Here is a 23,140-nt window from a genome sequence, read left to right on the forward strand (position 1 = left end):
GGGCCTATATTGTAATGATTCCATGCTATTCTGAAACCAAGGGCTAAGGTTTGCATTCATTTCAAAAGCTGTTTTTTAAGGGTGAAAATGGCCTGCAAGTATTATCTGCTAATAATGTTTTCAACTGTAGGATACACAGGTGGGAAAAAGTTGAGAGACAAAAACAAATATTCTAAGTGAAGCCTACATATTCCTACTGATTTAGAAGCAAAGTAGTAGGGAAGCAGATGACAGGCAGCGGAAAAACCATTGAATGAGTCTGGTTCATATGCTGAAAGCAAATAGTTAAATGATTTTGAAAATGTCTCATGACATCTTTTAAGGTTTTTCCTATTTCTTATAAATGAGGGTGAAAGAGGCTCCTTCAGGAAAAAAAAAATCAAAATTGGCAGATTTAGGAAAGAAAATCTTAGATTATCAAGTCTATGAATACCTACACCGATACTAGAAAATCAGTGAAAGTAATTTTATTAGCACTGGGGCAACTGGTCCCCAAATCATGCAAACTGCCTAGTAATCCTCTTAAGTGATTCTGATGATATTTTTGAATGAATAAAAAATTTTAATTTTGATGAAGTTTAAGGTACAAAGCAGTTCCAATTTCAAACTAAACTTGGATATTTATCAGTCTGTAAACAATTTATTCATTCTCTTAATGGTGTCTTTGGATGAATAAAATTTTTTTATAGAGTCTAAAGAATCCTTTTTTCTTTATCGTTAGTGCTTTTTTGTTTTCTGTCCAAGAAATGTTCATTTATGCAATTGTACTCTTTAACATTCGACTGAAAACACCTTCAAGAGACTGTAGTTAGCTCAATACCCTTCCCACTGATATATGTGGGATTTCTTGTAGTAAAACAAGTTCCTTTTCCAATTTTGCATAACTTTGCTATACTTTCTAAATACTTGGCCATTGTGAGTTAAGAATTAATGATGTTAATCAATACTTATTAAGTGCTTATTTGATGGCAGACATTCTGCTAAGAGCTTCATGTACCTTAAGACATTTAATTTTCTTTAAGAGAATTTGGTTGACCATAAGGAGCCTTACGTTTTGTTATGGATACAATCTCCTGAACCTAGAAGATTGTTCAGCACACAGCAGATGGTTGATAAGTACAAAATGAATGCCGAATGAATAATTCTCAAAGCAGCATTGTAAAGCTGAATAAACTGCCTCAAACTCTACAACTGATAGAATTTGGATTGAATGCAGGACTGGTTGACACTAAAGTCTGTGCTACCTACTACTCTGTGATCAGCTACCAGATGGTAACACTGTGACGATCCAGGGCCTAAAAGCAGAGCTCAAATTACTGTTACTACTTAAGGGGATGGAGGAAGTAGATTATAATTATTATTTATTTATTTATTTTCTCATAGAAAAAGAAAAATATGGACCTATTAAGCTCCTCCTTTATAATATGGGGCATGCTGATCTTTTAAACATTTAGAAATATGATACTTTGTGCAGATTAGGCCAATCTGCACATAAAACTTTTAGGGCCATAACGTCAAGGTCAGAATAATTCAATCTTCATATATGAATTTGGAGTTCAGCCTGCAAACTCCTCAGTGATGATAGAGAATCCTGGTTAACTGGGAATGCCAGGGAGCAAGGTAATTTACTTAATGGGATATCCTACTTAGAGCTTCAATCACAATGCTATTAATCCTATTGAAATAAAAACATTTTAAATATATATTATTTTGCATTTCTACTTTGGTTTTTTGGTTTTTTTTTCTCCGGTACCGGGAACCGAACTCACGACCTTGCGCTTGCCAGGCAGGCGCTTTTTGGCGCTGAGCTAAATCCCCAGCCCCTGCATTTCTACTTTAATAAATACAACTTTATTAATAAGACTGAATTTTGTTGCACATCGAGAGCCACCCTTTTTAACAGCTACAATCACTGCATACGGATGGAAAGGAAAATGTGGGTTCTTGAGTTAATTTGATAAAAACTTGAAACATTCCTTTCAAATGTCTGCCTGAAACTTATTAGTGGTGGTTCTGCTCGTAAGACTGTAAAGATTCACTCGTTGATTTTTAATGGACTGAGCTTCTGTACAAATGAAGAAGGTAAATTATCTAAATAATAACATCTTTTGAGGGTTACTCTGCAGGGGAGGGGTCATGACAAGACTTGTGACCGCAGCACAGGAAGAGACGAAGTTCTGAAAGACTAAGGAGGAAAGCTCAGGCAGGGAGACGAAAGCACAAAGGGTGCCTTAGAGTCTGAGGCAGAGGCTGATGTGTAAAGGGTCAGAATCCAGTTAAGTGACTCATGCAAAGACGTAACCACCAGGGCAACAAGTTGCTGTACGTCCCACCAGGGCTTACACTGAGTGCATGCTGAGTGCAAAACTAAGTGTACAGAAGGGATACAGACAAGAAAATACCTCAAAGGCATTCTGAAAACTCTTTTAATTAGCTATATGCTAATTTTATATGCTTAAATTTTACGTAATTTTGATTTCAAAGCTTAACATGTAAAATTTCTGTAACGTTATTACGAAGGCTTCAATGAGCAGCAGGCTTGTTAAACTCCTGGAATTTTATTAGGTAGCTAAGTGATTACAGCAAATCATTTCACCTGCTGGGGCCTCAGTTCTATCTGTTAGGTGAGGCTAGTGATGTGGAACTAAACTAATCGGAATCAGAAGTTTCATCAGGATAACATGAAATTTGTGAAAGAACATGAAAATGATTTCAAATTATACTTAAATTATTACACTTTGAAAAGTTCGGCCAGAACGGTGGTGGGGGTGCACATTGTGGGCGGCCGAGGCAGGAAGATTGAAAGTTTGAGCTCAGCAAGGGCAACTTAAATGACCTAGCAAGACACTGTCTCACAGTAAGAAATTAGAAGGAAAAGAAGTAGCTCAGTACAAATGTCTCTGTTGCTAAGTGATTTAAGTTGCCCATGCTTTAAATAGGTGGTTCTCCTTATTCCGAACTTTTTAGACGCAACCTGTCTTCATTAAATATATTTTAAACTTAGTTTCCCTTATGAAAACCCTATCTCCTTAACTTGAACTTAAATTTTAAATCAGACAATTTCTTCCTTCTTTGCACTCCCCTCTACACTGAGGCCTGTGTGGATTTCATAAATCCTCTCTTGTCAATTAATCATCACTATCCCTCTTCCTATTCTGCCTTTGAAATCAAAGCACTTAGTAGACAAACCAAAAAGGTAACTAACGTTCATGAAAGTGATCATTTAAAAACCTGATAAGAGATACTGTGTCATTTTTGTTTTAAAGATAACTCACAAATTAAGGTGCAGTTTAATATGGAGTCCTGTGTTTCTTGCACCTCCTAAATTTTCACTTCAGACTTTTTTTTCTTTGCTTAATACTCTGTTCTTCTGTTCATTCAATGGACGGGGAGTGATTACTTTGTGCCAGGCACTGTGCTAGGGACTAGAGGTATATTTATTTGCAGAAGACAAATATTTCACCATGATTAGCTTTAAGGTATTTCTCTCCAAGCAACGTTTGAAGCCTAATTAAACTGCCCTACTTTTTCATTCAATAGCTATTTCTTTTATTTGTCGTGAGCAGGTACATGTGAGAAACATATTTGAAACTGTTATAAAAAGCTGTATTTTCTTTTGTTAAAATATTGTCCTTTATGATTAATTATCTACATTGTGAAATAGTGCTCAAAATATAGAGTCCACCAAAAATGTACACACACTTCAGGAAAAGAAAAATAGTATGATTCTTTTCAACAGATTAGAGTTACCCTTGTATGGCAACCCTAGAGAATATCATCTATCACAGAAAACCCACTACTACACTGTGGACCTTGGAGAAGAAATTGAAAATACATGTGCAGCAATCTCAGTGACCAAGGTTACCCGAGCAGCAGTTTGCCGTACCCATCAGTGTCTGGAAGCTCATGGTCATCACTTGGAAACCCTCTTGTAATTGTAGAGGCCACAGGTAACTTGTATTAATCTCATGATGCCTCAGTAAATTTAGCATTAAAATATTTATATAAGCTTTTCTTCTCCTGAAGAGTATATACACTTTTGGGGCAGACTCTATATTTCACTAATGTGAACTGACACAGACCCTAGACGGTAGCAACAATGGGCCAGGCGAAGTAGAGAAACAACGTAGTGCAAAAGTGTGAAGCAGCCATCACTGAACACAAAGGGTGCGAGGAAAGACAGGAACAAAGAGCAGCTGGAGAAAAATGAGAAAAAGGTGTGGAAGGAAAGTTTCACTGACTCCAGAGATACAGAAATTGATAGGGCTCTTGGAGTGCACCTATTGTGATCCAGTCCCTTCAACTGATGGATAAGCAAGCCGGGTCCACAGAGGTTCAATTACTTGCCCCGGAGTCAGCTAAAAGGCGCAGATTTGCGGCTTCTGAACAAAGTCCCCTTACTTCCATACTATACAGCTGCACACCATGAGTTCAAAGGCAAGGCTGAAGGGTTTTAAAATGTCCATGAATGCTTGAAATCATAGTCCAAAAAAATATACAATTTTTGCTGGTTTTATTATATAGCATGAAGATAGTGAATAATTTAGCATTCGTATTAATTTTAGTTTATAGCTGTCTTGTAATAAATTTGCTAATGCTAATTTGTCAGTTGGAATTGAGCTACTAAAAACCTAAGAATCAAGTTCTGTGTTTACCTTAAAGACTACATTTTTTTCTATATAAAACATAGAACATTTCCTTCAGATCATATGTTCAGTTTACATAGTGTGTCTCAAATCAGATGAAAATCATCTTAGTAGAAGTAGTATTTAAATTACAACTAGCTTGTTTTTGTTGTTGTTGTTTATTTTGTTTGAGACAAGGGTTACTATGCTGTGGGCTCAAGTGATCCTGCTTCCTCACTGGCCTAAATGGCTGGGCTACAGGTGCGGGCCACACTACCAGGTCTTGGAATATTACTCTACCAAAAAGAATGATAAACTTGAGTCTTTGTAGGAAAATGGATGCACTCTGAGACCATGATGTGAAATTAAATAAGTCAGGCACCCAAACTGAAATATTGCATGGTTTCTCTTATATGATGAACCCAAAATGCAAGTAAGGAGAAAAATGAAAGATAAGGGAGATAGAGTTTCCTCATAAGGGAAGGGAAGCAAGAGATGGAGGGAAGGGAGGGGTAAAGGGAATTTTAAAAAGTAATTAAGATGTGCTATGTACCAATTACCCACAAAAAATAAACATTATGCACTGCAAACATGTACCATTAAAAAATAAAATTAGCCTCAAATAAAAAACCTATAGTATTTCAATCTTTTAAAAAAGTGAGTCAGACAATATAATGGTGACTTGTCAAACTGCACATAGATAGCTAATTAACTCAAAGACATCTTTAAGTAGGAATGCAGTGTAATAATTCCTGAAGAGCAATAGAGCAAATTAACTTCATTATAAAACCCACAGGCATTTTTCATTCTAAATAAATTTAGTATTATAAAGGTCAAAGTTGGTAAATAATTATGAAATAAGGCTCTGAAATAGTTTAATTTTCATGCTGGAATTCACTATCTTATATAAAGCTTTCTGTTGGAAAGATATTAGCGCCTACCTTAAATTAGAGACTACACATCAAGGGGAGGCAGGTGCTCAGATGGCTGAAGGGCAGTGAATAAATTTCAGAGATTTAGGGGTGATAATAGTGAACAATGCAGAAAGCTCTTAATAGTGAGGGAAACCCTGATATTGTTATAATGTTACTAAACTGGCTGCACTACAACCTGTTACCTAAATCTTTTCGACTCACAGGGTTTTTTTTCCTTCCTGACAAGATGACATTCCTAGTAATATAGTGGAGAGTAAAGGAATAATGATATTCAATTTAAAATAATTTTTTGAAGTAAATCAGCAGAGTGTTAAAAAATAGAGTGCTACTAAAATTATGGAAATATTACAATTGCTTTGAAGTTGTAAGTCTTTTACATGTGAAAATCATAACAGCATAGATAAGATTTATTGTAGAGCAAAGAAATTTATTGTAGAGCAAAATAACTGTAAATCTATTATTGGTGAGAGAAGGGTTACAAAATCATCTTGCATGTTAAAAATAAATGCCATAGTTTGAAAGCACTGATAGTGAGATAGCATTGATAGTATGAATTGTTGCATGTCTAAAATGAATAATGATTCAATACTATCAAAGTGTCATGATCAACTAATTTTTGGCAGTTTCAAGATAATTTAGGAGAAGAGAAGACAGAGTTTTTTCATATAGCAAGATCATAAGCAGTGTACTCATAATTATGTCATTTTTGGTTATTTACATATATATTGCTTACAGAATTTTAAATTATATGGATTTCCTTGAAAAATTTTACTAACAAGATTTGTTTTGAAGAAAACTTTTGAAGAATAAGTTTTTAAAATGTGTTGTTTGCATTGAGTTTTTTCCTTATTGTCAATAATTTTGAAGATAATATTTGAAACAGTTTATTTCCAGAAAGATGCATTTTAATTTTATATCTATTTCCTCCCACATTAAGTTTCCTATAAGCTGCTTAAACAGTTTCATACTGAATTAAGCAAAGATGTTGAATTCATTTAGTGAACATTATTACTGTTAAATTCCAGAAAAATGTCCACTCTAGTATATAAATTATACTGTGCTATGACAAAATTAGCATATATATAGGCAAAAGCTATGGAAATTTTAGTATTTACGCCTAATTGTTCTGGTAACTCTAATCTCAAATCTTGAATGAACAAGCAATCAAACAGTGTACATTTGGAGTCGCTAGGTCTCAGGATAATAATATTAACCTTACCTCTAAATTAGTAGAATATATATGTGCTGCTGAAGCGAGCACACCTCTAAATTAGTAGAAAAGCATGCAGATAGAATATCTTCCACTCAAGAAGATTATGAGGATCTTTTATCTTAGTATAAGCACAATTGCTTTGAAATTGTGAGTCTTTTTATATGTGAAAATCATAACAGTATAGGATAAGATTTATTGTAGAGCAAAATGACAATAACTATAAATCTATTATTGATGAGAGAAGGGTTACAAAATCATCTTGCATATCTAAAAAAGGTTAACAAGAAAATATGAAGTTGCCAGAGGCCGGGGAAAGGCCAATGGGGGGTTTAGTGGGTACAGAATTTCAATTTTGCAAGACAAATTGCAGATATTGGTAATGAACACTAGAAGTAAGGCACTGAAAAATAGACTAGGGATATTTTCTACCCCTGATAAACTGTAGGTTTATATCTAAAAAATATAGTTGAGAAAGTCATCATTAGCAACTTAGAGGGTCAGCTTGTGAGTGAGTGAGAACTTTCACTTGATTCAGGCTGGAGAGTTTTCAGAACTTTTGGTTTGTAAAATCTAAGTTTGCATTCAGTGGTTAGATGTCAAGTTAAAACAGTTTAAGTTTAGGAGATGGGGGAGTAACTGACATTCTCAGCAAATCACTGGCTAGCTCAGAAATCTAGCAAATATGACAGTATAGAATCTTGGATTAAATACTCATTTAGCCACTCTGTTTAAAGTGAGCCCTAGATAGTATGTTAACATTTTAACCAAAAAAAGACAATCTGATGATGTCATGGTTGATAATAATAAAACCTTGATTAAGCAATTCTAGCTAGGAAAATGATTTGTAACAAAATATGCAAATCAAAATTCCACAGTCTAAGTCCATGACAAAAGAATGTCTTCCAGAACATTGATATCAAAAAGGCAAGACAATTTAAAAGTGCTAACTTCTGAACCACTTTGGACCAAACAAATCAGAATCTACACTTTTAATATTTTATGCACACAAATATTTGAGCACCAGTGGACTAAGTTTTAAAGGGAGAACCTCGGTGGCACATGCCTGTAATTACAGCATGTTCGGAGGCTGAGGCATATCACAAGATTGACCTCAGCCTGGACAATTTATCAAGATCTTGTTTCAAGATAAAAATGGCCTGGAATTTAGCTCCGTGCAAAGACCTCAGTTCAACTGCCAGTGTAGGAAAAGGAAAACAAGAATGAGAGAGATTGAAGAAGGAGAGGAGGGAGGGAGGGGGGAGGGAAGAAGGAGAGAGAGAGAGAGAAAGAGAGAGAAAGAGAGAGAAAGAGAGAGAGAGAGAGAGGGAGAGAGAGAGATTGACTGAAAGGAATGTATAGTCAATGAACTCATTAGAAGCAAACACAAAGTTTAATCCTCATGCTTAGTGGTATTTTTGATGCTGTTATGATGGCTGTGATTCTTTTAGTTCCTTACAGACATATCAGATATTCTGTGCTGTTTTAAAGGAGGGACTACTGGATTAAAACAATCTCTTTAAGTATTGTATTAGAACAGAAACTTCCTAGGTGAGTCACAAGGTAGTTTATTGCTGCAAATGCCAGCTGACTGGCTAAATTTGAAATTTTTAGAGCCATAATGAGAACTTTTATAGCTTTAAAGCAGAGATGACAAATAGCAAATTTTGGCATGAATGCTGTTCTCTTTCTCTCCTACCATGTGCAGACTTAAATTCTTAATACAGCACTTTAGGGAAGCCAATCAATTTCAGTAACAAACAAGATGAAGCCAATTTGCCACTACTTCTTCAGGGGCAAGGACAGAACTGAGTTCTCTTTATAATTTATTTAAGAGTGACATAGACGTATAGGGTCTATGTATAATATTTGTGCAAAGCAATAAAATTTGCTTAGCTAAATATGTAGACATGTGTAGTACAGTTTAGAGATCTGTGTGAAATTATATTTCAACCTATTCAGCTCTCTTCATAAAAAGTACTATTACTTGTAAAAAAAGATGCCAATCAAAGCTCTACAGTCTAAGTTCAAGACAAAGAATGGCCTTTAGAACACTGATATCAGAATGAGCAAGACAATTTAAAAATGCCAGTTTCCAAACCCACTCTGGACCAAGTAAGTGAGCATCTCTGGGGATGGGCACCAGAACCTACACTATTAATACAGTATGTGTGCTAATATCTGAGCATCAATGGAATAAGTTTCAAAGGAGAACCATGCTGGCAGTTGAGAAATGTTACAGAATCATAAGAAAGCACAGATGATTAGAAGAACTAATGAGAAACATGGACACTGGCACAGAAAACTGAGTTTCACACTGGATCAGACTTATATCCTTGGTTTAGATAATATGGCTACTATTTTACCCTTTATCAAGCCTTGAAACTGTAGGAGAGAATCACATATATTACTTGCAGCAATAATCAACTTATTTGGAAACTTGTTTCTAAAGCAGAAAATTTAAGATGAAATTAGCAAACTACTTTGTTTCTTTCCATCTTAAGTAGTAGTACAAGAAAAAACGGAGAATGATAATACAGATGCTTCAATCTTTAAATAGAATCCTCAGTTGTTATAAAGAAAAACTAAGTTTGATAATGCTCAATTATTTGGTTTTTACATTTCTCCTACTGCCTTAAAAAAAACCCATAATCAGGTACTACTGAAATATAAATACTAAACTTATTATTTTGTGTGATCCTTTTTGAAAAAGATTAAAAGTGATTTTTTTTGAAATACAGGATTTAATTTTGCAGGCCAAACTTCAGGAAAACTCTAACTCATTTAATTAGAGCTCATGAAAATTTGAAAATTAGCTTTTGTTTTGCAATAATAAGGGATGGAAAGAAAGGGTAATTTTTTTGGAATATGATTTCAGAATAATACAGAAAATTCCAAATCATAATTCTTTATAAAACTGGGTGAATTCACAAACCTGAATATAAAATTTCCAAGTATTATGCCTAATAAATTGTGAATCTTTCAGGACTGAAAACTCTGAGGTAGTAATAATTCTTTTCTGATTTATTAATTCCCTTATGTCTCCTTCATTAAGTGAATGTCTAGCTTCTGCCTTTAATAATTCTAGAAACAAGGAAATATGACGCATCTTGAAGTTTGCTGAAAACGACTATAAATGAACTAAAATCTATATCCTGCCTGAAACCTCCTCAAATGAAAGTTGAACGATTTTTTTTAATCTAAAATTTATATATCTGTATAATACAAATAGGAAAGAGAATTTAAGAACTTACACTTCCCATAATGATTCTTTTGAAACCATGACTACCTCTGTGTGTCAGCGGTTTGTCAATCTTGCGCACAATTAGGGAATCATTCAGTGTTCTGGAACACTATGGAAGAGTAGTGGATGGAAAGAGAAGTCAGTGAACTTGCACAACTGCCAAATGTCTATGTATGAATTCAATATTTCCAATAGGATGTGATCCACCAGAATGTCATTAAGGAGTTTCTATATTGTTATATATTAACTAGATTTAGTATAAAGCACATTTTTTTTTACATTTTGATCAGTACATTAATTACAGAACATCTATAAAGTTGGCAAGCATAAATTATTTTTAAGTGTTAGTTATGTTTTCAAATAATATGCTCAATCACTAAGTTTAGAGATACAGGGGAAATATCTCTAAACTTATGAGTCCAATTGTTGATCTAAGAATGTGCAATAAATGCACTATATAATATAGTTCCTCTGCCCTGCACATACAAAGATGATATTGGAAGAGTGTGCAAGTAATACATGCTTTTAATAGAAATTGGTTTATTTCTCATCATTCATGTATCTCAAGAGAGAACCAGCATTTTAAGCATTAGTCTTTAAATTTTGCTTCGACTATTTTATAATTAGGAATTATTTGAGCTACATGGCATGTGTCACAAAATGTCAAAATCAGGGATTAAAGTAATTCCAAGGTCTTTTTAAGTTCTAATAATTAAAATTCACTAACTTGTGTTAATAATTCTTGAACAGAAAAAGTATTCTTTACTAAGATTTATAGACTAAAATTGCTTAATAAATTAGAAATATGCTCCAGTCTGCATACATTTGAAAGATAAGATTTTTGTAAGTCTTCATAATTAATTCCTATTAGATTTATTTTAAAATAGCTGTTGAAAAGTGAGAGGGAATCTGAAAGGTTATTAAATATAAGGAAAGGATAAAAATGGAGGAAAATCATTTTTTTCAGCTCCAACTATTGTCAACTTATAAAAAATATTGCTTGTTTGTAAACTTCTCAGGGCAGAATACTGCTGTGTACTGCTGTCTCCTTCTCATCAGGAGAGGACAGTTGTTTCAACTAAATTTTTTTTTCTACCATTTTTTGAAGCTCAGGTAGAATTTCATCAGCTTGGAGCAGTGGTTCTTAAGTGTGGTTGCCAGATCAGCATCATCCCCTCTCCTGGGGATGTGTCAGAAATTCCCAGGTCCTCTCTGACCCCTCAGTCATACCGAATGGAAACTGGAGCTGGGGCTCAGCAATCTGTGGTTTAACAAATCCTACAGGTGACTTCTATCACACTGAAATTTAAACACTGTTGTCCTGCAATAATGGAGAAAAATATGTACTGTATCTCTAAATGGAGCAGTTACCCTACTTTATCCTGCTGGAGCTAAGGGAAGGAAGAAGAAATTGGTAATTAAATATGAAAAGGAATGAAATGATGTATGGCAGGGAGGGTTGTTAAACCAGTAAGATGGCAGAAAAAAGCTGGGAGAAATAAACAAAGCTCTCGATAATATGAATAAGATTTATTTCCCAGTTTAACATACCCAGGTGTTTTTGGTTCGTGAAAATGAAATTTAGGCTCACAATGAATAGTGATTTGTCTCTTTTCCTATGGGGGATATCTGATTTCTTTTAAAAATTAAAAATTACATTTATTTAAGAGTTGCTCAGGATTAGAGGTGCAATCTGTAAACTATACAAAAGATTAAGTGAATTGTATTTCTTAGCAGCAACTTTAACCAACTGAATAAATCTTCAGACAAGCAAATGTCTCTTGTTGGGTCCCATATACAGATGATAGTTTTGGATAAAATAATTTCTGGTAATCTGAGGGAGATTTACCTAGAGTGGTGGAGGCAGCAGGTAGATGGTTTTTTACCAGAGTTCAGGATATCAGTTTTAAAGGTAGCCTAGCCTAATTGAATAAGCATAATTGGTTTTGGTGTGAATCTGGGTTCAAACACATTGGGTTTGAGAACAACTAATTTCTAAGCCTCTGGAACATTATATGAAAATGAAGATGAAAGTAGTGTTGTCACGAGGATGAGAACTAGTATGGTAGATATGGCCAGGCCAGGTGGCTACAGGTGTGTCATTTCAGTGGCTTGTGGGGCTGAGGCAGGAGGATTACCATTTGAAGTTCAACCTGGGCAATTTAGCAAGACCTTGTCTTAAAAAAGAAGAGCTGGGTGGTGCTCTTGCTTAGTGTACACAAGAAAAGACCCCAATACCACCACCATCACCACCACCCCCAAAAAAGAAAAAAAAGTAGATATAAGGGACCCTATATAATTCCTTTGTATAGAGTACATATTCAATATGTAATAGTTATAAGTACTAATAAATCTTAATTGATGTTTCCTGTTATTATCCCTCTTTAAGGGCCAGGGACATAGCTCAGTGGCACAGTGCCTGCCTGGCAAGCATGAGGTCTTGAGTTCGATTACCAAAACAAAAACAAGAAAAATTTCCTGCAGGAAAAAAGAAATTATCTCCTTTTAAAAACAGTCATAGTACAACTTTTCTACTGTCAAATTCATTTCTGAAACTACTTGTCAATCATGCTAGTCAAACATGTTTTCTGAAGTCATGGTTTATTGAAAAGTTAGGATAACAGGCCTCTGGCTGGGACTGGTAGCATGTGCCTGTACTCTCAGAACTTGGGAGGCTGAGGCAGGAGAACTGCAGTGAGTTCAGGGCCAGCCTGAACTACATAGTTAGTTCAAGGCCAGCCTAAACTATAAAGTAAGACCCCGTTTCAAAAAAAAAAAAAAAAAAAAAAAAAAAAGACTAACAGACCCTTCCCAGGGACTAACAATCCTGAAAAATAGGATGAAATGGGGCCATAGTGGTAGGACAAATGAATCCACTTCCGTAATGGTACAGTGCATGGGAAGGGAAAAGAGAAGATTATGACTGATCCAAGTTCAGAATTCTATTTTTATGTCTAGTTTATAGTATGGCATACCATTTTTAGAGTATTTAATAATCAACAGATTTTGTCCAACTGGAATTATAATTTGGCAAATCATTTGGTATAAATCACACCGCTAAAGAACCTAGAAATAAAATCCAGCAGTTTCTGAAGTAAATTAGCAAATGATAAGGAGTATACTAAGTCCAGGCATTTGTACAAAATCTTTATTCCTAAACAATTTTCTTATGTCTCTGTCATCTCAATTTCCTGGGTAATTTTTGTGTTTAGGTATGTTCTTTTGGTAAAGTTGCCTGAAATGTTTAATGGGAAGCTGGAGAAAATTTCCATAGATTGGCAAAAGCAAAGAACTGCTAAATTACTTTTTCGTATCCCACTGAGATTTCACACAGCACTGAAAGATGAAACAATCAAGAACTTAAAATGTATCTACTATTTTGAGGAGAGGAAAGAAAAAGAACAGAAAAAATCGTCTACAACAACCAATTCATTCTGTAGAATTTGTTGAAAACAGGTTGACCAAATTGCTACTGTGAACCACTACTAGGCCAAAGATTGTATCACATGGAATATTTCACTAATGGAATTTTATGTGTAGAGATAGTTCTGGAATAATCAAAATACAGTTAGGTTGCTCTTTAAGTACTGTCTTTGATAAACAAATAGGAACCAAAAGAAAGTTCTGGAGAGAAGGTGTCACTCTTTCAGTTCTCTCCACTGCCAGTGGTGTGGCTTTGCACGGGGCAGGACTGGGGAGCCTAAATCAATGCCTCAAGACAAAAGTCTGGGTGCTTGTTTTCTTCACCAATCATTAACAACTTCTGCAGTTTCTTAAGGCTAAAACAACAAACTGTTAGGATGTTTAATCTTTGCACATGCTAGTAGATACAGGTACTCCAGAACAACTCATAGTGCTCACAGACTGGTGTCTTTCCTTCTGTTCTTTGTTAAATACCATTATTTTTATTCAATATAATCAAGGTATAAAGGATCAAAGGCAGTACTTGATTCTCAGGGACCACTGCAATGACAGTTACAGTATATTATTTAGCAATGTAATTTATAGTTATTGAAGGAACAAATAGCATTTCAGGAAGTGATGTTAGTTTTAGTATTCCTTTGCTATGCAGAGTATGAGATGATTACATCATGCTCCTTCTAAACAATGAGATTTTGTATGAATAATAAAAATATTTTCTTAAAGAAGTTAAAGACAGTTATGTAGTATACAACAGCTTGATCTTAATAAGGAGTAGGAACAAAATTTCATTTTGTGTGGCTAAAGCAATACACAGATGTTATAGAACTGATATTGCTGCATTGTTCCTTTGGGTATCACTGCAGGTTGCTGCATTATTATATTTACATTTAATATGAAGAGACTTTCTTACAATTCCCAATTTTAGTATTCTTTATGTTTTTTTCTTTTGTACTCCAGTGATGCAGAATTTTAAAAGTTTAGAGAAGGACTGAGCCTTAGCTTCTAGCTCAACATTGTTTCTTTCCCATTATGAGGAAACCACCACAGAAATTAAATGACTCACTCAGGGTCAGGGCCTATATTGGCAGAATTAGCATCTTATGACTATATTTCTCAAATGCTTTTTTAAAGATAAAATAAATAGCTGTTTTATTTTGAAAATGACTTATTTTGCTCCTTTCTGTTAGACTGATGTCTTTCGTTATAGATGGGCAAAAACATCAGCTACTTCTTTCTCTTCTGATTCTTTTTTCTATTTACTATTTCTATGCAACAACCGTATCTCATCCACAGTAAATAAATAAAATCCTGAAGAAGAGTATTAATCTACAGAACCATTTCTCTAAGAAAAATAAAATGCTATTTCTGAGTATAGTAGCTTGTTATAAACATTTTGATTTTAATCAGATAAATCAGAATTAAACCATTAGTATGATAAAGAAAAAAAAACCCAGAAGCCTTTTTTTCCCCCATCTTACAATCTGAATAACTGCAAGTTTTAAATACTATAACATTTTTCTTAAGGAGTACTTTCTTCTTTTTAAACTCTGAGTATTTCCTAGGACAATAAAAATTGAATACCACAATTCTTGCAGAAACAAAATATAACAGTATAAAATGAGAAGACAGAAACTACTATTCAACTTTAGAAAAAAGCTAACACTGTATTCCATGTAAATGAGTTATTTTTTTCATATTCATATAACCAAATAACCACAGCAGCAGCACTATGCTTCAATTTACCAGTGGATGTCACTGACTTCAATTTAAGAATTTTTACAAGGGGTACTTGAAGGCAGAGTCTGGAAAACAGTTTATCAGAGATCACCAGCATGGGAAACTCCTTGGTTAAAGATGGGACACTCTTAATATTTTTAGCATAAATTCAAGTAAAATTTATTCTTGGAAGTGAATTTATTTTCCTTTTGACCTTTCCCTTTAAGTAAGGTGAAATATATGTACATACCAGTTCAAGCATAAACAAGTAAACACTTGGAGATCTTTATGAATTTTATGGAGTCTGTAAAGGATAATGAGTTATTCATCACTAAAACAAAAGAATCACTCTTTTATGAGTTTAAGAGGGTATCGTCTTCTAGCACCTTTTGCATTTTACAAACAAAAGATATATCATTAATCATGGAGATGTTGTTATAAAGTTTAAAACAATGTCTTAAAATTTTACATCTTATAACATTTTCATAAAATTTACAGAGACAAATCCACTGAGACATTCCTCCTCACCTACATGGTTCTAAACATGTTTTTAACTGCCCTCTACCTTTTGCTGTCCTTGATTTGCCTTACAAAATCGAACAGTTGAAGTGTGGGATCTTAAGTATTTCAGGCAGCAATTTTTTCTTGGTAGTCAACAGAAAAGTGATCTTACAATATATATTTGATGAGAATGAAAAGAATATGATTTTTTGTGGGAGAGAGTTAGGGGCATTATTATTTTTGGTTATATTTTAATACTAACTTCATTTTAAAACAATCATATTTACTATTTCTTTTACTACATTCTTCCAGCAGAGAATGGAAAAGTTTTAGTGGTACTTGAAAGCTCTTTGCCTCTCAATTTTTACTCTTTCCCCAAATCATCATAGTATCTTCTGATTCTAAGACCTTCTGAGAGACTCTGGGTCCTTTAATAAGAAATTAATGCATTCAACAATTAGGGTCAGTGTTACCTGTTTGTGTAGACTTGGATATGATGAAGTTGTTAAATAAACCATATATTCTTCATATCATAAAATCTTCATGTAATAAATCAAAACACTTCAACAAAGTCATAATATAATCTTTTACTATAGTCCTAATATTTTGTTCTTATACCGACAAGGTCTTTGGATAGAAACAGTAATAGAATTCATAAAAATCAAGTTATAATTTGTTAAAGCTTTTGAATATGGATGTTTTCCATTAGAGAACATAGTTAATTTAAAGTAACGGTTAAATTATTTACTATTCTGTTACTCTTAAACTTTGTTACTTCAAGACAGAAGGAATATAGAAAGGTAAAATCATTAGGAAGAACAGTGAATGGAAATTAGTAGGATCAATTAAACATTTATACATTTGTGAAATTAACATATACAAAACTTTTATTTTAAGTAAATACCAATGGGGTTCATTCAAAATTTCTCTGATATTCTCTTGGTATAATATCATTAAATTAAATGGTATGTTAACTATATTAGGTATGATATTTCAGTATGTAAAAGGAGAAAATACCTTAAATGCCAGATCTGAAATTGATACTATTAGATACGGGAAAGCATACATGTCTTCATTTATATGTTTGAAAAGAATAAATGTATATACATATATGTTTGTATATGCAGGGTAACCCTGGAGGGAGACACAAGAAGTTGGTAACATTGGTTGCTACTTTTCACTGTCTAACCATTTGTAGTATTTAAATATTGTACTATATATTTTTTTTCCCTATTCAACATTAAAAACCCACTACTAAAATAAATGGAAAATGTCATGTCAAAGTAAGAACATAGCTTGATTTTTTCCATTATACAAGAAAATATAGTAACATTATTTTTCTAAGATCTATCTATATAAATTTGGGCATAATTCTATGACAGAGTTGCTATGATCTAAAATTCCAATTTTTGTATAACATTAAATTGGGAAACACATTTTTCCTGTACTCCATTACTACAGTATTGTGAACTGTGGATTGTCTAAACAGCATGCTGACAACTTTATTCTCTTCCTCTGATGGGCTAATCATTAGTCACCATATCTCTATGAAAGTCAAGAAATCTTTAAGGAAACTTCAGAAAGATTTTAAGGTTCATACTTGGCAATGATAAGTATTACTCCTGCAGTATCCTATAGCGTTAAAATCAATGTTAACTTCTTTTTAGAATCAATGTTAAAACATCCTGCTGAAGATGTTTAGTATTCTGGTGGTAAGGACAGATTTCAAACTAAGTGGTGACTAAGCAAAGCCTTTACAAAAAGCTTGGAATAGGATTTCATAACTAGTTTTAATTAAAGACATTTGGAAATAACCAGGAAAAAAATCTCACACATGAATAAATTATTTTCAGACAACCACTTAAAATTTCAAATTGCGTCTTATTCATTAAATATTAAAATAACGAAAAGAAAATCTAAAGAAATGACAATACGTACATCAGCTTTCAATAGTAGCTGCTTATAAAAATGAGTATCTGAGGGTGTATTCTAAATTTATCCTCTTCAAATTGTGCAGCTTAGATAAATGTTTATTTTACTGAAAATATTTGCAAAATTACAATATAAATACATGATTGTATTAAGATTGTATGACTATATATAATGTATTCTTATCTATAGATATAAAATGAATGCAGTAAATATAGCACACTCTCAATGAATTATTAGTACACAGTGTTTCTCAGTAAAGTACATACAACCTATTATTAAATAACAATTATGTAATTTTAAAATGTACATCTCAGGAATTTTTTAGGATGGAAGGATACACTAAATCCCCCAACGCCCTTTTAAGTTGATAATTATGCAAATTTTGAAATATTTTATTTATTTATTTTAGTAACTTAGTAGGCTCGTTGCGTTTCCTTAACTTGAAATTTTATTTCAATCTGGGTATTTCAAAAAATATCAGCTAATCATGCTTTTAATTCTAGTACAGTATCATGTACTATCGTTTTTGTTATTTAAACATACGTCAACAATGAAATAGAATCATTAAAATTATTTTATCTGGACAAATTGCCAAAATTAACTTTCAGAGTCTTATGAAGAGTTTCAAGAAGATATAGTCTCAAATGCAATACTCATCTGGATTAGAAATAGTTTTCAAAATTTATTCTAATCCTTAAGAATACAAATATGAACTCTAAAATTCATTGTTAAATGCATTGGGATTTGTTTCAAATGCATCTTCTACCCTCTCCATTACACTGATTTAATGGAAAGCTGTTACCCACAACAGTTCCAACACAAACATATGCATGCAAGAGATCACCCTACAGATTCTAACTACATAGTTATTGAAACACATCCCACTTGTAAGGGACATAAATGTACAGCTTCTATATACAAAAGGTAAAGTGCATTATTAAATTAGTGAACTGACAGATTGTCTGCCTGGACCATATAGCTTTCAAATAGACAAATGTGAAATTCTCTCATTAGAACCAATTATTCCAAGAGGTTCCAACTAGCTTTTCCACCCTGTCATTTTATTTTTTGGCCATGCTCTTTAGTGCAAATAAGCTTGTGTTTGACTCAAGTTTAAGGGACATGGCAGTTTGGGGCTTTAAAAAGGAAAATTATAAAATGTGGCAGAACTTTCATACCTTTATAATACATTGCATCTTTTGCATATAAGCAACAGATTAGTGCTGCTTTTAATTGCTAGGAGCATACTGCCAACTATTACAAGGAACCCGTTTCCAAATTTCATACTATTAGCTTATATTATTACAGTTGGAGTCTGTACCACATTATGCTTGGATTCTTATGTGCAAACATCATCAGTTTTAGCATTATACAGTGAACTCTTAATTTTGGTTACTAACTTCAATGCTCATTTTTTACTTCTAACATCCAGTTGCCTTAAGAGATTACTGTCTTCCAGGCAAGGGTCCTGATATTTTGAAGAATACCATGTATACTTGCAGCTTCATTTATGTTACAAGTGATGATAAACAAAATGTATATTGCACAGATAAGAATAGTAGCTTATTTCATAAGATACATGGCAATACATGTCTTAATACCAGAGCTTCAAACTGGATCATACTTATTTATGGCTAATGAATTCTAGGAAATTTTAAGTATCAAAAATCATAGTATCATATTTTTCAGTGAATGCATTAACTATGAAAAGGTAAAACAAAAGGATTGGTAGAAGCCTTAATTTTAGAGTATACTCATTTTCTGATATATATGCATCTATCCAATCTGTAGCTTTGAGATAGTAAAAACTTTGAAGTATAGGTACAAGGTAAAAATTTTGGCTGCATAACTAATTCTTTATTTAAATAATGCAAAATTAAACTAGTAATATTATATACAATGAATTGAAGATAGTTATCTTTAAGTCTGATATAGTATTTGTGTGTGTGTGTGTGTGTATATATGTGTGTGTGTGTGTGTTCATGTGTGTAGTTAGGTATATATATATATATATACACACACACACACACACAAATCTTATCAGACTAAAAACCAAAAAAGAAATCATATAGTACTAATGGATATAAATATTTTAAAAAGGAAGGTTTTAAGAGAGAGTGTACACTCATAGCAATAGTGATAGGAACAATTGAACACTGGAATATTCACAGCTCCAGTTTGCCAAAATCTGACAGGTTGATTATTAATAGGCACTATGATGGGCAGCAACAACAATCAGTAGTACAGTAATTCAAGTGCACATCACTCCTTCATATACCAAAAACTACTTTTTAGCAAACCTACATTGTTATGTTATTTCACAGTTAGAACTGTTAAAAAATCTTTGCTACTTTTATAGTCTGAACACCCACCATGTGCTATTAACTCTAGTACTAATATTATCTTCTAACCTTCAGTTGTTCCATAGTGATCCAGATGGTCCACATTATAATGAACTGAGATTCCTTCATACTACTTGAGGAAACGTGAAATATAATCTGTAAACCAACACCAGTATATATGTCTGTGTTACTGATCACCTGTTCTTAAGCAACATAAATCAATGAAATTAACTTTCTTATTTCATAACAAAGTTTTCTTAGGGACATTACCTGGGGGCAAATTTCTGCAGGAAAAATTTAAATAATATTAAAATAACTACTTATATCAAAGAAGAGCTACATTCTGATCCCAATCCAGGCAGCCAGCTCTCCTCAATGAGCTATATATTTGGGGGTTGAAATCAGTGTTCTGGCTCTTAAACATGATTATATGTTCTTAATGTATGAGAGGTGAATAAAGCCAAGATAAGACAATCATTTCATTCAGAATAAAAGATAGCTTAACAAATGAAAGTTCAGTCAGTTAATACAGTGTGGGTTGGTACACATATACACTATATCCACTTGTTTAAAAAATTGCTTAGGTGTTGAAAAGTTGATGTGGCACTTTCTGGAAAGTAATTTTTTAATACAGGTAAACGGATAACTCTTGTGCAAAGTAAACCTCTTTAAGTATCATAAAGAGCACCTTGGAAAATTCCTGAAATTTTCTTTTGAATATGCTTGCAATCAATACTATCTTCAAATATTTTTCCCAGATTGAAAATTTGTACTCTAAATGCTTTTAGGAATTTTGTTTTCATTCTGGAATTAAAATACCTGTAAACGTCAGGTTTATATTGGAAGTCTGACATCGTTTTACGGGTACCAATTGCAAAAGTGCTACTAAAATATATTACACATATATTTTTATATCAGTTAATTGGTGCACCAACCCCTCTGAAACTGTGTTAAAGAAGAAACAAAATATAACACCTTGAGTCCATTTTATATCTTAGGGAAAAGTCTATCACAATCTTCAAATTAGCATGAAATGCTAAAACACAAAGATTTCCATAGCAAAGCCACTGGGTGAAGCCTCTCACTCAGAAGTTACAAAAAAGTAATTCCTAAAACTTTCAAAAGTCAACAAAAATATATGGTACAATAAACTGATGTGAAAATGGGATTGTAAGTAGCTTAGAATAACCAATTAAAACTGTCTCATGGCTTTGATACGGCAACTATAAACTGTAGAGTTACCACAACATATGAACTTATAGAACACTATATTAAGAAATATTATGATCATGTATCTTTAAAATTTAATTATCTAATGAGATTTCATCTTTTTGACCCCTACCATTTAATATTCAGTTATGCAATGGACAACGTATTTCTATGTAGTTTTATAGTATTTATATTATACTTGTGGTCAATTTCTGTTTCTGTGGTAACTGTCCTACAGGTATGCTTAGCAGCTTTTCATAAAGTAGGAATGAAATAATTTTTTTGGGAATTTGTTAATAGAAATTTATACTCCCACATTAAGTGTGTATCTCTTTTTCAGGATTATATCACAGTGAAATGTAAATCTTAGTTATAGTATTTAGAAGGTCAAAATGTCATATTTTGTGCTGATTTGCATACTTCAATAGTCTGGAGCAGTTGAAACAGCTAAACTGGGAAGGCTGGAATTCCCATAAGAATTATAGTGATCTATGTATAACAGAACATGAGGATCAGACTTCTTGAAGTATAAACTACTAGAGGTATTACTAATAACAAAGGGCCAAAAAAAAAAAAAAAGAGAGAAAAAACTTCTTCAAATGATTATGGATCAGTACTTTTAGCCAATTTATGATTTTAAATTTTGCCTGATGGAGTTCAATTTCACTTTAGTCGAGGCATTCTTGTTCTTCACCACTGGCCCTTCTGCCATCCATTCTCTTTTCTTTATGGCTGTTGCAAATTTTCCTCATCTCTTCTTCATACTTGATAAAATTCTCCCCAAACCTTGTCCAAGCTTTGAATGGAACAGTAATAGTATTACGGTAAGGCGGCCTCACCTCACTTACCTTCAGGAATATTCCATATTTATTAGAGCCCACATCAAAGTAGAACCTTTTATTGTCCACTCTGAAAGAAGTCCCCTCCGGGAGTTCAAGTGGGTCATCGTCTCCACCTCTTCGTTCTTCTATGTCTCCTTCACCATAGTCTTCAATCAGCTGAACCAAGGCATCACGAAACTCAATCATTCCTTGTGCAGGGAGGACAATAGTCTGTTCTTGGCCCAAAGTGTGGCCAAAATAACCTATCATTCCAGTCCCCCGCATCATGGTTTGTCTAATCCTTAGGAAGCGACCCCGTTGATTTTCCTTTAGGTCTAGGTAATATTTCCTATTGTCCCTCTCTATGTAGTCTGTTTTGAGTACACTGTGAGGATGCTCTTCGGATCCCACTGAGACTGGTGGGGAGGGTGCCGAGTGCTTCTGCCTTCTCCTGGAGGCTTGCTCTTTGCTGTGGCCATGCTCTTGCCTGTGGCCTTTCAGGCCCAGGTGGGCGTAGTGCTCGATGAAGTCGCCTAGACAGTCTTTCAGCTCTGCGGCCACAGACAGGGAGAGGGTCAGTTTACTCTTTCTGATATTGTCTTGCCGGCCTCTCCCTATCCAGACTTCAGCTATCTTTAGGAACCGTCCCCGCGAGCTTTGCTTCACGTCTAGGTAAAACCTCTTTTTCTGGATGTCCACTCGTTTGGAAGCCAGTTCTTGGATTTCGGTTGCGCCCCCAGCCTGATTAGGGGTGGCTGAAGCGGCGTAGTGGGGGTAGTGGGAGTGCTGGGCCTGGGGATAGAGTCTACTCTTGCTTAGGCCAGAACCCCCTACATTCTTGCCTCCGCGGCCGCGGCCGCCGCCGCCTCCCCTTCGCCTGGCTCCTTCCATCTTCAGCTGCAAGTGACAAACAGACACACGGGGCGGGGTGGGGGAGGGGTGTTGAGAACAATCGCAGACGCCCCTCGGCCTGCGCCGCCTCCGCCTCGGCCCCGGGACGCTCACACCGGCCGGGCTCGCGAGGCTCCGGCCTCTGCCGGACCTCCGCGGTGGCGGCGTTCACGGCGCTGCACCGCACACGCAGCATCCCTCCGCCGCCCGGCCTCCCGTTCCCGCTCCCGCACGCTGCCGGGCAGCCTGCCCGGGCTCGGCAGCCCCGGGGTCTCCGGCCAGCAGGCACTC

The 23,140-nt window shown here is 34.4% G+C and overlaps 1 protein-coding gene across 1 annotated transcript in view; it reads right to left on the bottom strand.

The window, feature by feature from the left end:
- The window catches only part of Purg (purine-rich element binding protein G), a gene marked incomplete in the record, with an annotated part of 34,574 nt that overhangs the window by 10,965 nt on the left and 469 nt on the right, over window positions 1-23,140 (bottom strand). The window contains 1 exon segment of the mRNA XM_005398386.2: window positions 21,986-22,855. Coding sequence (XP_005398443.1) covers window positions 21,986-22,849 — 864 coding nt within the window.

Source organism: Chinchilla lanigera, unplaced genomic scaffold, assembly GCF_000276665.1.
Source record: "Chinchilla lanigera isolate Chin_1 unplaced genomic scaffold, ChiLan1.0 scaffold00062, whole genome shotgun sequence".
NCBI lineage: Eukaryota > Metazoa > Chordata > Mammalia > Rodentia > Chinchillidae > Chinchilla > Chinchilla lanigera.